Raw genomic sequence first — 14,586 nt, 5'->3', positions numbered from 1 at the left:
CTCCGTGTAGTTCTGGGCTGATTTCTCACCTTAGGATCATTGAGACCCCACAAGGTGAGATCTTGAATGGAGCCCCAGTCCGAGGGAGACTGACAGTCATGTTTAGCTTCTTCCATTTTCTAATGGTTGCTCCAACAGTGGACCTTTTTTCACCAAACTGCTTGGCCATTTCCCCGTAGCCCTTTCCAACCTTGTGGAGGTGTATGATTGTGTCTCTAGTGTCTTTGAACAGCTCTTTGGTCTTGGCCATGTTAGTAGTTGGACTCTTGCTGATTGTATGGGGTGGACAGGTGTCTTTATGCAGCTAACGGCCTCAAACAGGAGCATCTAATGTAGGATAATAAATGGAGTGGAGGTGGACATTTTAAAGGCAGACTAACAGGTCTTTGAGGGTCAGATTTCTAGCTGATAGACAGGCGTTCAAATACTTATTTGCAGCTGCATCATACAAATAAATAGGTAAAAAATTATATATTGTGATTTCTGGATTTTTTTTATTTTATAGATTATGTCTCTCAAAGTGGCCATGCACCTACGATGACAATTTCAGACCCCTCCCTAATTTCCAAGTGGGAGAACTTGCAAAATAGCAGGGTGTTCAAATATTTGTATACTATATGAACAAATGAGGCATTTATATAGCGCTTTCATATGTACTACTGTACATCCAAAGCGTTTTACACTTATATATATAACTTGGTCAGACCATCCATATGGCTTAGATTTTATAGCAATTGTAGTCCAAAATATTTTGTAAAATACCTATTTTGTATAAAATAAATAAGCTGTTAATTTGCTTTACAATTACAATTACCTTAAACTTCTGTTACATTTTTACACTTATTTTTTTTTTTTATATGCGTTCACTTCTGCAATAAAAATGTGTTCTTTAAAAGAGACAGTATTCCAAAGCATTCATAAATCACAGATATTTAAAGGGATAGTTCACCCAAACATGAAAATTCTGTCATCATTTACTCACCAAGCAGATAGAACAACTATTCACTACCATAATAGGGGGGGGGGGGGGAATACAGTACTATGGTAGTGAATGGTTGCTCTATCTCCTTTGTTACAAACAATCTTCCAAATATCTTCTTTTGTGTTCAGCAGAAGATGGAAACTCATACAGGTTTGGAACAACATGAGGGAGAGTAAATGATGACAGAATGTTCATGTTTGGGTGAACTGTGATCAAAAAGAGCAGTGACAGTTAACAGCCTATTATTAATTTTATGCAATATGTTAGTAAATGAGAAATGAACTGATTGCCAAAGCGGAATAAATTAATGAATCTCTTGATCGTGTGTGTGTGTGTGTGTGTGTGTGTGTGTGTGTGTGTGTGTGTGTGTGTGTGTGTGTGTGTGTGTGTGTGTGTGTGTGTGTGTGCAGACATCACGCACCTGCCGTTCGGCCGTCCAGCCGTTCTCTTCCAGACGTCATACACACAGCTTTGTCTCTCCGATTACTGCAGTGGCTTCAGTCATGCCATCAACATGCCACTGTGGAGCGAGTTCACATTGACAGCACAGGTGAACAAACTGCTGCGTTTACACACACACACGTTCCTGTGAGCCATGCTGCTTCATGTGTTTCTTTGTGTGTGTGTGTGCGTGCACAGGTGGAGGTTGCAGCGTCCAGCGAGTGTGTGAGAGCGGATCCTCGTCTGGATCTCACACACACATGCAACACGTACAGCCAGGAGCCCGGCATCACACACGCGTTCCTCTACCCGCCGGGTCAGTCACACACACTTAGTATCAATTATGTAAATAGTATCAATTGTTCTTATATGAAGAAGTGAGATATTGTTTTATGAGCCTGAATGTAAAAAAGAAGCCTCTGATTTAAGACTGAACACCACAGGTGAACAGGGTAAGCATGTTTACTAACCATATTTTCCACAGTTTATTAATAACTTACTTATAATTACTTATAGTTTTTAATTAACAATTCATTACTTAATTACTTTTCATTCATTTACACACAAAAAAAATTCTTACTTAGTATTTTTGTCTTGTTTCTAGACAAAATTTCTAAAAATTCTTGCATTAAGAAACATTTAATAGACAAGTAAAAATTATTGTTTTGTTTCGGGAAACAATTACTCAAAATGAAGAGAGTTTTTGCTTAAAATAAGATAAATAATCTGCCAATGGGGTGAGAAAAATAATCTTGTTTTCTGGTTGAATTAATATTATTTTGCTTACCTCATTGGCAGATTATTTATCTGTAAAAACTCTCTTAATTTAGAGTAATTACTTTTGCTTGTCTGGTAAATACTTCTTGTTTTAAGATTTCTTTGAAGTTTTGGCTTGAAACAAGACAAAATACTAAGTAAGAAAATAATTTTTTGCAGTGTATTAAGTATATTAAGACAATTGTAAGTTTTCTAAAATGTTAAATGTTTAAAAATGCAAATTTTTATTTATTTTTTACTAAATTTGCGCTTATTTGTATAAATCTTTCAGAAGATAAATATAAACATTGGATGAAGCCATGTTCAAATTTCTTGTTTTATTTTGTCAGCATATTTGATTTAAAGGTTTCTTGCGAGGGGATTTTGGATTTGTCTTTTTATCACTCCATAAATCAGAAAATACTGTCAACATATAACAGAAAAAAGGCATTTTCACCATATGTTAGGGGCAAAATGTTAAAAATATTATCAGGTGAATGATATATGAAAAATCCCATCAGTAAAAACCTTCAGAATATATAAATGAATAAAACTCTTGGTGTGTGTAAGTGCTTCTGAAGTGGAGAAAAAACTCAATTTGTGAAAGAAAACACCTTATTTTTTTAATGATTTCACGTCTAAGTGGCATATTTTAAAGTGAGGGCTTATAACTCTACAAAAAAAACAAGATATATACAAGTGCATGGTCTCATTTGATAGTATATATATATATATATATATATATATATATATATATATATATATATATATATATATATATATATTAGGGTTGTAACGGTTCACAAAATTCACGGTTCGGTTCGATACGATACACTGGTGTCACGGTTCGGTTCGGTACGGTTCGGTATGTTTTAGATACAGCAAAAACAAAAAATTGGCAGATAAATTACCTTTTTTTATTATTTTTTTTATTAAAACTAATAAAACTGATCGGCTGTTGCATACCACAAACACAGCATTGATTCATTATTTTTTATTTAAAATCCAAAAGTTTTTACTTAACATGCCTCGTCTGAATTCCAATTCTCTTTGTTTACTCTTTAATAGAAGTCAGGTTACGTAGCCTACTACATTTAAACAACATTTTATTAAATTCATTTATTCATATTTATATACTTTAGATTTAGCTCACACAAGTGGCAAAACACATAGTTTATAGCCTTAAATCACAAACATTTTAAATTAGAAACTTACAATAGTCTATTCAAAAACAGCCGACTCTCGTCTTTTCTTTCGTTTTTACACCCTTTTAAAAGAAATCCTGCAGGTCAAAAAGAACTTTGCTTCCCCCCTCCAAGAAAGTACGAGTGTTATCCATTATGACACTTTTTTTTTTAACCTAAATGCCAGGTAAGGTGTCGTTTTGTTGCTTTACTTGAGAAAAAAAAGCCATGTGTTGACTTTGAAACAAGAGTATATTTTAAATGATATGCATCTGTGGTGAAATGACTAGATTTTCGCGTCAGTGCATGTTTATTTTAATGCGAACAATCTTCTGTCGCTTTAATGCAGCAACGCAACGCAGCGCAGCAAAAAATAGCCTCTGTACGAAAACGATCCGTGTACTGCTGCAGACGCAACGCTCCTGGAACGGACTGACGGACAGCATCCGCGTGCAGTCTGAAAGCTGTCATCCGTTAACATGGGTACGGAAAAAAATACGCAACGCACACGCACTGCAGACGGAGTATGTGTGAAACGGGCGTTAGGTCTCATATCCGCGGCTATAAATGGGCCACTCGCCGCGGTGATGTCTTTTGCCATTTGAATAAGTTGGAAATGTCTCTCTAAATGCTGCGGGGATAGTTTGTGGGATAGTTTGTGGCTGTTTCTTCTTTTTATCGTCTTGTTGTCGGCGTAAATGAGTTGATTGACATGACATGAATTATTCCCGCTGCTGTACCATCAGCAAATGCGACATACCGTTGTTTTTTAATCCATCACTCTTGCCAACACCATCATAGCTTACAAACAATCCAAAGTTCACCCAAACACCAGACCTGTTGGTTATTGGAGGATCTTCTATTTCTGGTTTGTTAAACGCAATAGCCATTTTGCCACGAGCATTCAGCGCGTAGCCTACTGAGTAAGCGAACACCTGACTGAGCAGCCTAAAACATATTTGGTGTTTTTTTGTTTTTTTTCACATGCTTCGGCGGTGTCAGGGGCATTGCCTGTTATGTCGTTTTGGTTATTGGGCTACCTTGTTGAACGAATATTATTATATTTCACACACTTTTTTATTTTCCAAATCTAATTAATTAGTCCAAGAACCGTTCGGTACATAATGCGTACCGCGTACCGAACCGAAAGCCTCGTACCGAACGGTTCAATACGAATACGCGTATCGTTACACCCCTAATATATATATATATATAATTCTTTTTATTTTTTGTTTATCATGTTTGAAAGTTTTTGTTACATCACTGCTGAGAAAACCTCAGAAAAAGTCAAGCAAGTTATTGATTTATTTAGTTATTATTGATGACTGACATAATGACTATTAAAAAAGCTCATTAAAATAAAGTTTGGACTTGTGCACAATCATGTAAATGGCATCTGAGCCCAATTTTGTGTTCAATCGGGACAGCCTGCTCTACATAAAGTTGTTTACTGACTTTTGCGCCCCCTGTTGGCCTGGTGCTGGGTTAAAGTGGTTAAAGATATGTACAGATGCCCAGAGTGTGATAAAAGTAAGCCTGGGAAACTAGTCTGAAAGGCCAATGGTTTTGTCAGTAGTGTCTGGTCTTAAAGGAGAACTGGTTTAGATAAAGGTGATGTTGATCTCTGTGCAGATTTCTCCGTTACGGCTGAATCCAGATATGATGCTTCGCTCATCACCAACACAGTTCCCATGTATCCTGCCTTCAAGAGTGAGTCTGACACTCACGTTCATTCATTTATTTACTGAGTATCATTCACATCGGCACAGAAACTGCAGTTACTGCCAAAACACTGAGCGAGACGTTTGAAACATCGGCTCTCACATCTGATTGGCTAAAAAGAACGTCAGTTTAAAAAATGACAAAAAAATTCAGTTATAAATGAATTTGGTAATGCTTTAGTATGGGGAACACATATTCACTATTAATGATGACTTTTGCCTCAATAAACTCCTAATTTACTGCTTATTAATAGTTAGTAAGGTAGTTTTTGTAGTGTTTAGGTTTAGGTATTGGGTCGGATTAAGGGATGTAGAATAAGCTCATGCAGAATAAGGCATTAATATGAGCGTTATAAGTGCTAATAAAAAGACAATATCATTGTAATATGCATGCTAATAAGCAAATAATTAATAGTTAATAACTGAACCTTAAAATAAAGTGTTACCGTAATTTTGAGTTATTTTTTCCCAAAACAAGACAAATATTTTTACTTGTCTAGTAAATGTTTCTTAATGAAAGAATTTTTAGATATTTAGACTAGAAACAAGACAAAAATACTAAGTAAGAAAAGCATTTTTTTGCAGTGGAGGACACACACACACACACACACACACACACACACACACAGATTCAACAGTCAATTCATACACATACATTTCAGAAATGTGCAAACATACTTGTGTATTCATGAACTTCGTGAGTAGATGCACTGCATGATTGAAAAATAATGGTATAAAATGAACATAGATTATACTCAATATAAATTAGTAAAATGATGTATTTACAGCAAAACCAACACAGATGTGTGCACTGAGCATGTGTGTTTGACTAACTGCATTATTGAAGTCAAAACATAACTTTCTTACATTCCTGAAAGAACATGCAATTGTAAATTACATTTTGTAAAAAACTTATTTAATTCAGAAATTCTTTTCACTCCATACACAGTTCACACAGAACAACACTAAGATTGATGAAATGTAATATATTAGACTAAACATGTTGAGAGATGAGACTAACTAAACTGTGTGTGTGTGTGTGTGTGTGTGTGTGTGTGTGTGTGTGTGTGTGTGTGTGTGTGTGTGTGTGTGTGTGTGTGTGTGTGTGTGTGTGTGTGTGTGTGTGTGTGTGTGTGTGTGTGTGTGTGTGTTTGTGTGTGTGTGTGTGTGTGTGTGTGTGTGTGTGTGTGTGTGTGTGTGTGTGTGTGTGTGTGTGTGTGTGTGTGTGTGTGTAGAGGTGTGGCATCACCTGCAGAGAGTCGTGCTCAGGCGGTACAGTCTGGAGAATAATGGAGTGAATGTGATCATGGGACCCATATTTGATCATGACCACGATGGACTGAGAGACACGGAGGAGAAGATCAAAGAGTGAGAATCACACACACAGACACACACACACACACACACACACACACACATTGTGTCTTCATGTCTCTCCACAATTATAAATGTTATAATTTTCACACACATGTGTATCAGCGCCCTCTACTGTACAACAGTGAAATAGGGAAATTTCCATCTATGGCAGGGAAAGAGTTAATACTGATCTCCTAACGCTAACCCTGACCCTCGTTATGTTAAATTAGTAACCTGAATATAATTTATATAAAAGAGTTATTTAATAATCTAAAATATTATTTTAATGTTTTAAATAAATAATATATATTGTTAAATCTATTGTATATATAAATATAAATGTTTATTTATTTAAATATTTTATGAAACATTTATATTTAAATAATTGTTATTTAAATAATTTAATAATATAAACATTATAAAATGATTGTTTATTCCTTGTGGAGACTGTAATGCTGCTGATTTCAGCAGTAAGCATAATTTATATATTTATAATGATATGTATTATTTATTTGTGTGTGTGTGTGTGTGTGTGTGTGTGTGTGTGTGTGTGTGTGTGTGTGTGTGTGTGTGTGTGTGTGTGTGTGTGTGTGTGTGTGTGTGTGTGTGTGTGTGTGTGTGTGTGTGTGTGTGTGTGTGTGTGTGTGTGTGTGTGTGTGTGTGTGTGTGTGTCAGGCATGCAACGGGCTCCTTCTCCATCCCCAGTCATTTCTACAGCATCATCAGCAGCTGTGAGGGACTCAATGACACACTGGAGGAGTGTGAGGGAGATCTGAGGGTCACATGCTTCATCCTGCCTCACCGAGCGGACAACAGCGAGAGCTGCGACGTCAGTAACACACTCACACACACACATATGTGCACACAGACACACTCACACACACACACACACACACACAAACAGATACATTCACACAATAAATCACACTATATATTCACAGAAAACAGCTGCTTTAATAACTATTTATGTCTAATCCATGTGTTAGGCTGAAATGAGAAGTTAAATATGCATAAATATGAATAATGAACATTATTATCATTAATAAATTAGACCCAGTGTTCAGCATGTTCATTTGTTATATCGGACCAGCAGATGGAGCCATTTAGAGTCTAAAGAAACCAGACTACAACACACACACACACACACACACACACAAAAGTGCTATGGAGCACTTCACTGCAAAAAAAATGCTTTTCTTACTCAGTATTTTTGTCTTGTTTCGAGTCCAAACAGCTAAAAATTCTTAAAACAAGAAGTATTTACTAGACAAGCAAAAGTAATTGTCTTGTTTTGGGAAAAATAACTCAAAATGAAGAGAGTTTTTGCTTAAAATAAGATAAATAATCTGCCAATGGGGTGAGAAAAATAATCTAGTTTCTGTTTGAATTAAGATTATTTTTCTCACCCCATTGGCAGATTATTTTACATAATTTAAGCAAAAACTCTTCATTTTGAGTTATTTTTCCCAAAACAAGACAATAATTATTACTTGTCTAGTAAATGTTTCTTAATGTAAGAATTTTTAGATATTTTGACTAGAAACAAGACAAAAATACTGAGTGAGAAGAGCATTTTTTGCAGTGATCTGATCTTTTCAGGAAGCATATCTGTGATGTATTGAGGTCCTAGCTCATTGAGTGATTTATAAACCAGTAGTAGTACTTTAATATCGATCCTAGATGTAACTGGAAGCCAGTGTAAAGACCTGAGGACTGGTGTGATATGGTCATATTTTCTGGTTCTGCTCACAATCCTGGCAGCAGCGTTCTGTATGAGCTGCAGCTGTCTAATGGTCTGTTTGGGAAGGCCAGTGAGAAGGCCATTACAATAGTCCACCCTACTGGTGATGAAAGCGTGAACCAGTTTCTCTAAGTCTTGCCTGGAGACAAAACATCTAATCCTTGCAATATTTTTCAGATGATCGTATGCTGATTTAGTTATTGCTTTGACATGACTACTGAAACTCAGGTCTGACTCCAAAATCACTCCAAGATTCCTGACTCAATTTTTTGTTATCAGGCCTTTAGCCTCAAGATATGCGTTCACCTTGAGAATTTCATCTTTGTTTCCAAATGTAGTGATTTCGGTTTTGTCTTTGTTTAACTGAAGATAGTTTTGGCACATCCAGTTGTTAACTTCATCAATGCATTTGCACAGGGAGTCAATGAGGCTGTAGTCATTAGGTGATAGTGCTAAGTAGAGCTGGATGTCGTCAGCATAGCTGTGGTAAGCAATATTGTTCTTTTTCATTATTTGGCTCAGTGGCAGCATATACAGGTTGAACAGGAGTGGTGCTAGAATTGACCCTTGTGGGACTCCGCATGTCATGGACGTCCACTCAGACTTATGATCTCCTATACTCACATAATAACCTCTCCCTTCTAAGACCTGAACCATTTGAGGACCATCCCAGAAGGCCCGACCCAGTTTTCTAGCCTGTCTAGAAGTATGTTGTGGTCAACAGTGTCGAATGCAGCACTGAGGTCGAGTAGAATCAGAATTGATGTTTTGCCTGTTTCAGTATTTAAGCGAATATCATTTATAATCTTTATGAGCGCTGTCTCTGTGCTGTGATGCGGTCGGAAACCAGATGGAAAATTTTCAAAGAATCCGTTTGAGTTCAGTTAACTTTTTCAATAATTTGGCCAATGAAGGGGAGATTTGAGATTGGTCTGTAGTTGCTCAGTATGGAGTTATCCAGATTTCTCTTCTTCAGAAGAGGCTTAACTATTGTGGTTTTAGCGGAGTTTGGAAAAGTCCCATAGAGAAGTGAGGAGTTCACCACTTCCAGGAGATCTGCTTCCAAACAGTCAAACACACTTTTGAAAAAAAAGAAGTGGGGAGTGTGTGAAGGGCGCAGGTTGATGTTTTAAGGTGCTTTCGAAATTAGACATAGTAATTTTCTGAGGTTGTGGTCTGATCTGTCTGATCCCAGAGCAACTCAAGGATGTGCAGATTCCCTTTCTGATATTATTGATTTTCTCTGAGAAGAAGGAAGCAAACTCACTGTATTTGCTGTCTGAGAGCATTTCTCTGGAAATGTGGCTCGGGGGGTTGTTAGTCTCTTTACCGTAGCAAAAAGAGCGTGTGTGTTGTTTATGTTTCTGTTTATAATATTGGAGAAGGTCTGTCTAGCTTTGCTACATTAATTGCTTTCTGTATGCAATCATGCTCTAATCAGACAGATCTAGCTTCAATGGCAGGAGGGATCAAAATATCAAATAAAATACAGAGATGATCAGACAGTGCCGCATCCTTAATAACAATCGATGAAATGTTTAGACCCTTATTGATGAGTAAATCTAGAGTGTGTCCACGATTGTGTGTGGGTCCATGTACATGCTGTGTCAAATCAAAAGTGTTAAGAACAGTCATGAGCTCTTTTGTTGTCCTGGATTCAATATTGTCTGTGAATGTTAAAATCCCCAGCAATAGCAAAACAGTCAAACTCTGAGGAAATTATTGATAACAGTTCTGTAAAGTCCCCAGTGAAGCCTGCAGAGTATTTCGGAGGCCTATAAATAATGATAAGCAGGATGCGCGGAGAACCTTTTAACACAATACCCAGATATTCGAGAGACAAATGTTCACCAAATGATACTTGCTTACATTGATAGAAATCTTTAAAAAGTGCAGCAACACCTCCACCTCTCCTAACTGCTCTGCAAACACTCATAAAAGTAAAGTTAGGAGGGGCTGCTTCATTGAGGACTGTTGCACTACAGTTTTCTTCTAACCACGTTTCATTTAGAAATATTAAGTCGTTGACTATAAGTGATTTATTCTTAAATGAGTGGATGTTTAAAAGTGCTAACTTAACAATCTTACTTATTGTGCCCATGGTAATATTAGTTTGATGTGTTACAGGCCGCAGATTAGATGGGTTTGCTATACGGCCTGAGGCTTTCTATCGCGTAATGGAACTGAAATAGAGAAAGAGAAAGAGACAGGCACACTGGGTTCTGTAAACATGTGCTAGCTTCTGTTATCATAGCGGGACACGACACGCATCACTGAGAGCTGGCTGTTTAAACTGCAGTTATGATTCACCAGTTTAAGTGATGCTGTCAGTTTACTGGGAATAGCTGACCTTTCTTTACACAAACAAATATAGAAATAACGTGCGTTGGAAAAGAGTGCAGTTTAATTCCAGAACTGATTCACTGCTGACCTTCAGTGGCCTCAACTGTCACTAACACACAGAAACACTCACCACCTGAAGATCTCAACAGCTAAATCATCTCCCATCTGATGATCTGAGCTGCTTCACATTCATAATCCATAAGAAATACTTTTAAAAAATATTTCTGTTTCAAATTTTAACTCAAGGATAGTTTTTTCATGAAAATAACATAAGCTGACAATGCATTAGAAAACAAACTCTACAAATTAATTTAATAACTCTACTCTAACTGCATGACATCTGTTGAACATTTGAATATTTAAATATTGGGACGTTTGAATGTTTGGATGTTTGAATATTTGAATATTTACTGTTTAAATATTTGAATGTTTGAATGTTTAAATATTTGAATGTTTGAAAATTTACTGTTTGAATTTTTAAATATTTTAATATTTGAATGTTTGAATATTTGAATGTTTGAATATTTGAATGTTTGAATATTTGAATGTTTGAATATTTGAATGTTTGAATGTTTGAATATTTGAATGTTTGAATATTTGAATATTTTAATGTTTGGATGTTTGAATGTTTGAATATTTGAATGTTTGAATATTTGAATATTTTAATGTTTGGATGTTTGAATGTTTGAATATTTGAAAATTTGAATGTTTGAATATTTGAATGTTTGAATATTTGAATGTTTGAATATTTGAATATTTGAATATTTGAATGTTTGAATGTTTGAATGTTTGAATATTTGAATGTTTGAATATTTGAATATTTGAATGTTTGGATGTTTGAATATTTGAATGTTTGAATATTTGAATATTTTAATGTTTGGATGTTTGAATGTTTGAATATTTGAATATTTGAATGTTTGAATATTTGAATGTTTGAATATTTGAATGTTTGAATGTTTGAATATTTGAATGTTTGAATATTTGAATATTTTAATGTTTGGATGTTTGAATGTTTGAATATTTGAATATTTTAATGTTTGGATGTTTGAATGTTTGAATATTTGAATGTTTGAATATTTGAAAATTTGAATGTTTGAATATTTGAATGTTTGAATATTTGAAAATTTGAATGTTTGAATATTTGAATGTTTGAATATTTGAATATTTGAATGTTTGAATGTTTGAATATTTGAATGTTTGAATATTTGAATATTTGAATGTTTGAATATTTGAATGTTTGAATGTTTGAATATTTTAATGTTTGAATATTTGAATGTTTGAATATTTGAATATTTGAATGTTTGAATATTTGAAAGTTTGAATATTTGAATGTTTGAATATTTGAATGTTTGAATATTTGAATGTTTGAATATTTGAATGTTTGGATATTTGAATGTTTGAATATTTGAATGTTTGAATATTTGAATATTTGAATGTTTGAATATTTGAATGTTTGAATGTTTGAATATTTGAATGTTTGAATATTTGAATGTTTGAATATTTGAATATTTGAATATTTGAATGTTTGAATGTTTGAATGTTTGAATATTTGAATGTTTGAATATTTGAATATTTGAATGTTTGAATATTTGAATGTTTGAATGTTTGAATATTTGAATGTTTGAATATTTGAATGTTTGAATATTTGAATATTTGAATGTTTGAATGTTTGAATATTTGAATGTTTGAATATTTGAATGTTTGAATGTTTGAATATTTGAATGTTTGAATGTTTGAATGTTTGAATATTTGAATGTTTGAATATTTGAATGTTTGAATATTTGAATGTTTGAATATTTGAATGTTTGAATATTTGAATGTTTGAATATTTGAATGTTTGAATGTTTCAATGTTTCAATGTTTGAATATTTGAATGTTTGAATGTTTCAATGTTTCAATGTTTGAATATTTGAATGTTTGAATATTTGAATATTTCAATATTTGAATGTTTGAATATTTGAATGTTTGAATGTTTGAATATTTGAATGTTTGAATGTTTGAATATTTGAATGTTTGAATGTTTGAATATTTGAATGTTTGAATATTTGAATGTTTGGATATTTGAATGTTTGGATATTTGAATGTTTGAATATTTGAATATTTGAATGTTTGAATGTTTGAATGTTTGAATGTTTGAATATTTGAATGTTTGAATATTTGAATGTTTGAATGTTTGAATGTTTGAATATTTGAATGTTTGAATGTTTGAATGTTTGAATGTTTGGATATTTGAATGTTTGAATATTTGAATGTTTGAATGTTTGAATATTTGAATGTTTGAATATTTGAATGTTTCAATGTTTCAATGTTTGAATATTTCAATGTTTGAATATTTCAATGTTTGAATATTTCAATGTTTGAATATTTGAATATTTGAATGTTTGAATGTTTGAATATTTGAATGTTTGAATGTTTGAATATTTGAATGTTTGAATGTTTGAATATTTCAATATTTGAATGTTTGAATATTTGAATGTTTGAATATTTGAATGTTTGAATATTTGAATGTTTGAATATTTGAATATTTGAATGTTTGAATGTTTGAATATTTCAATGTTTGAATATTTGAATGTTTGGATATTTGAATATTTGAATGTTTGAATATTTGAATGTTTGAATATTTGAATGTTTGAATGTTTGAATATTTGAATATTTGAATGTTTGAATGTTTGAATATTTGAATGTTTGAATGTTTGAATATTTCAATATTTGAATGTTTGAATGTTTGAATATTTCAATATTTGAATGTTTGAATATTTGAATGTTTGAATATTTGAATGTTTGAATATTTGAATGTTTGAATATTTGAATGTTTGAATGATTGGATGTTTGAATGTTTGAATGTTTGAATGTTTGAATATTTGAATGTTTGAATGTTTGAATATTTGAATTTTTGAATGTTTGAATATTTGAATGTTTGAATGTTTGAATGTTTGAATATTTGAATTTTTGAATGTTTGAATATTTGAATGTTTGAATATTTGAATGTTTGAATATTTGAATGTTTGAATGATTGGATATTTGAATGTTTGAATATTTGAACACAAACACACACACACACACACACACACACACACACACACACACACACACACACACACACACACTGCTGTTGTTTAAGCTTCAATGACTCTGCTTCATGATTCACCAGATTAAGTGATGCTGTCACTTTCCTGGGAACATCTGGCGTTTCTTTACACAAACAGGAGAATGTTGTGTAAAGTGGAAATAACATGTTTCTAGAGAGTGCAGTTTAATTCCAGAACTGATTCATTGATGACAATTCAGCTGCCTCAGCGGTGAATCAGTTCTGGAGTTAAAGTCTAACCCAATGTTTGAATGTTTTATTAGTTGAACTCCTGAAAGTAACACTCCTCACTCATCACTCATCATACACAACTCACATCTAACCGTCACTAACACACAGAAACACTCACCACCTGAAGATCTCAACAGCTAAGTCATCTCCCATCTGATGATCTGAGCTGCTTCACATTCATAATCCATAAGAAATACTTTTAGAAAAGTCTTCTAAAAAAATATTTCTGTTTCAAATTTTAACTCAAGAATAATGTTTGAATATTTGAATGTTTGAATATTTGAATGTTTGAATATTTGAACACACACACACACACACACACACACACACACACACACACACACACACACACACACACACTGCTGTTGTTTAAGCTTCAATGACTCACCAGATTGAGTGATGCTGTCACTTTCCTGGGAACATCTGGCGTTTCTTTACACAAACAGGAGAATAACTGTGGAAATAACATGCTTTGGGAAAGAGTGCAGTTTAACTCCAGAACTGATTCATTGATGACAATTCAGCTGCCTCAGCGGTGAATCAGTTCTGGAGTTAAAGTCTAACCCAATGTTTGAATGTTTCATTAGTTGAACTCCTGACCAATATAATCAAACCAGTTGCCTTGTTTTAAGTGTACGATAACCCTTTATAATAATGGGCCGTTATTAATAGATAACTCTGCAGGAAGTCATGCAGGACTAATGCGTAGCACTACATTAACACTTCAGCTACTATTGACTAAT

General features: G+C 33.7%; 1 protein-coding gene across 1 annotated transcript in view; it reads left to right on the top strand.

Annotated features, from left to right (window-relative positions):
* Positions 1–14,586, top strand: part of enpp2l (ectonucleotide pyrophosphatase/phosphodiesterase 2-like) — a 34,195-nt gene that overhangs the window by 17,950 nt on the left and 1,659 nt on the right. The window contains exons 20-24 of the mRNA XM_067424840.1: positions 1,393–1,532; positions 1,622–1,739; positions 4,996–5,073; positions 6,320–6,452; positions 7,116–7,269. Coding sequence (XP_067280941.1) covers positions 1,393–1,532; positions 1,622–1,739; positions 4,996–5,073; positions 6,320–6,452; positions 7,116–7,269 — 623 coding nt within the window. The remainder of the gene's footprint in view (positions 1–1,392; positions 1,533–1,621; positions 1,740–4,995; positions 5,074–6,319; positions 6,453–7,115; positions 7,270–14,586) is intronic.

Source organism: Pseudorasbora parva, chromosome 19, assembly GCF_024679245.1.
Source record: "Pseudorasbora parva isolate DD20220531a chromosome 19, ASM2467924v1, whole genome shotgun sequence".
Classification (NCBI taxonomy): Eukaryota; Metazoa; Chordata; class Actinopteri; order Cypriniformes; family Gobionidae; genus Pseudorasbora; species Pseudorasbora parva.
Note: the sequence above shows the minus strand (reverse complement) of the source record. Positions and strands in the feature narration are given on the sequence as shown.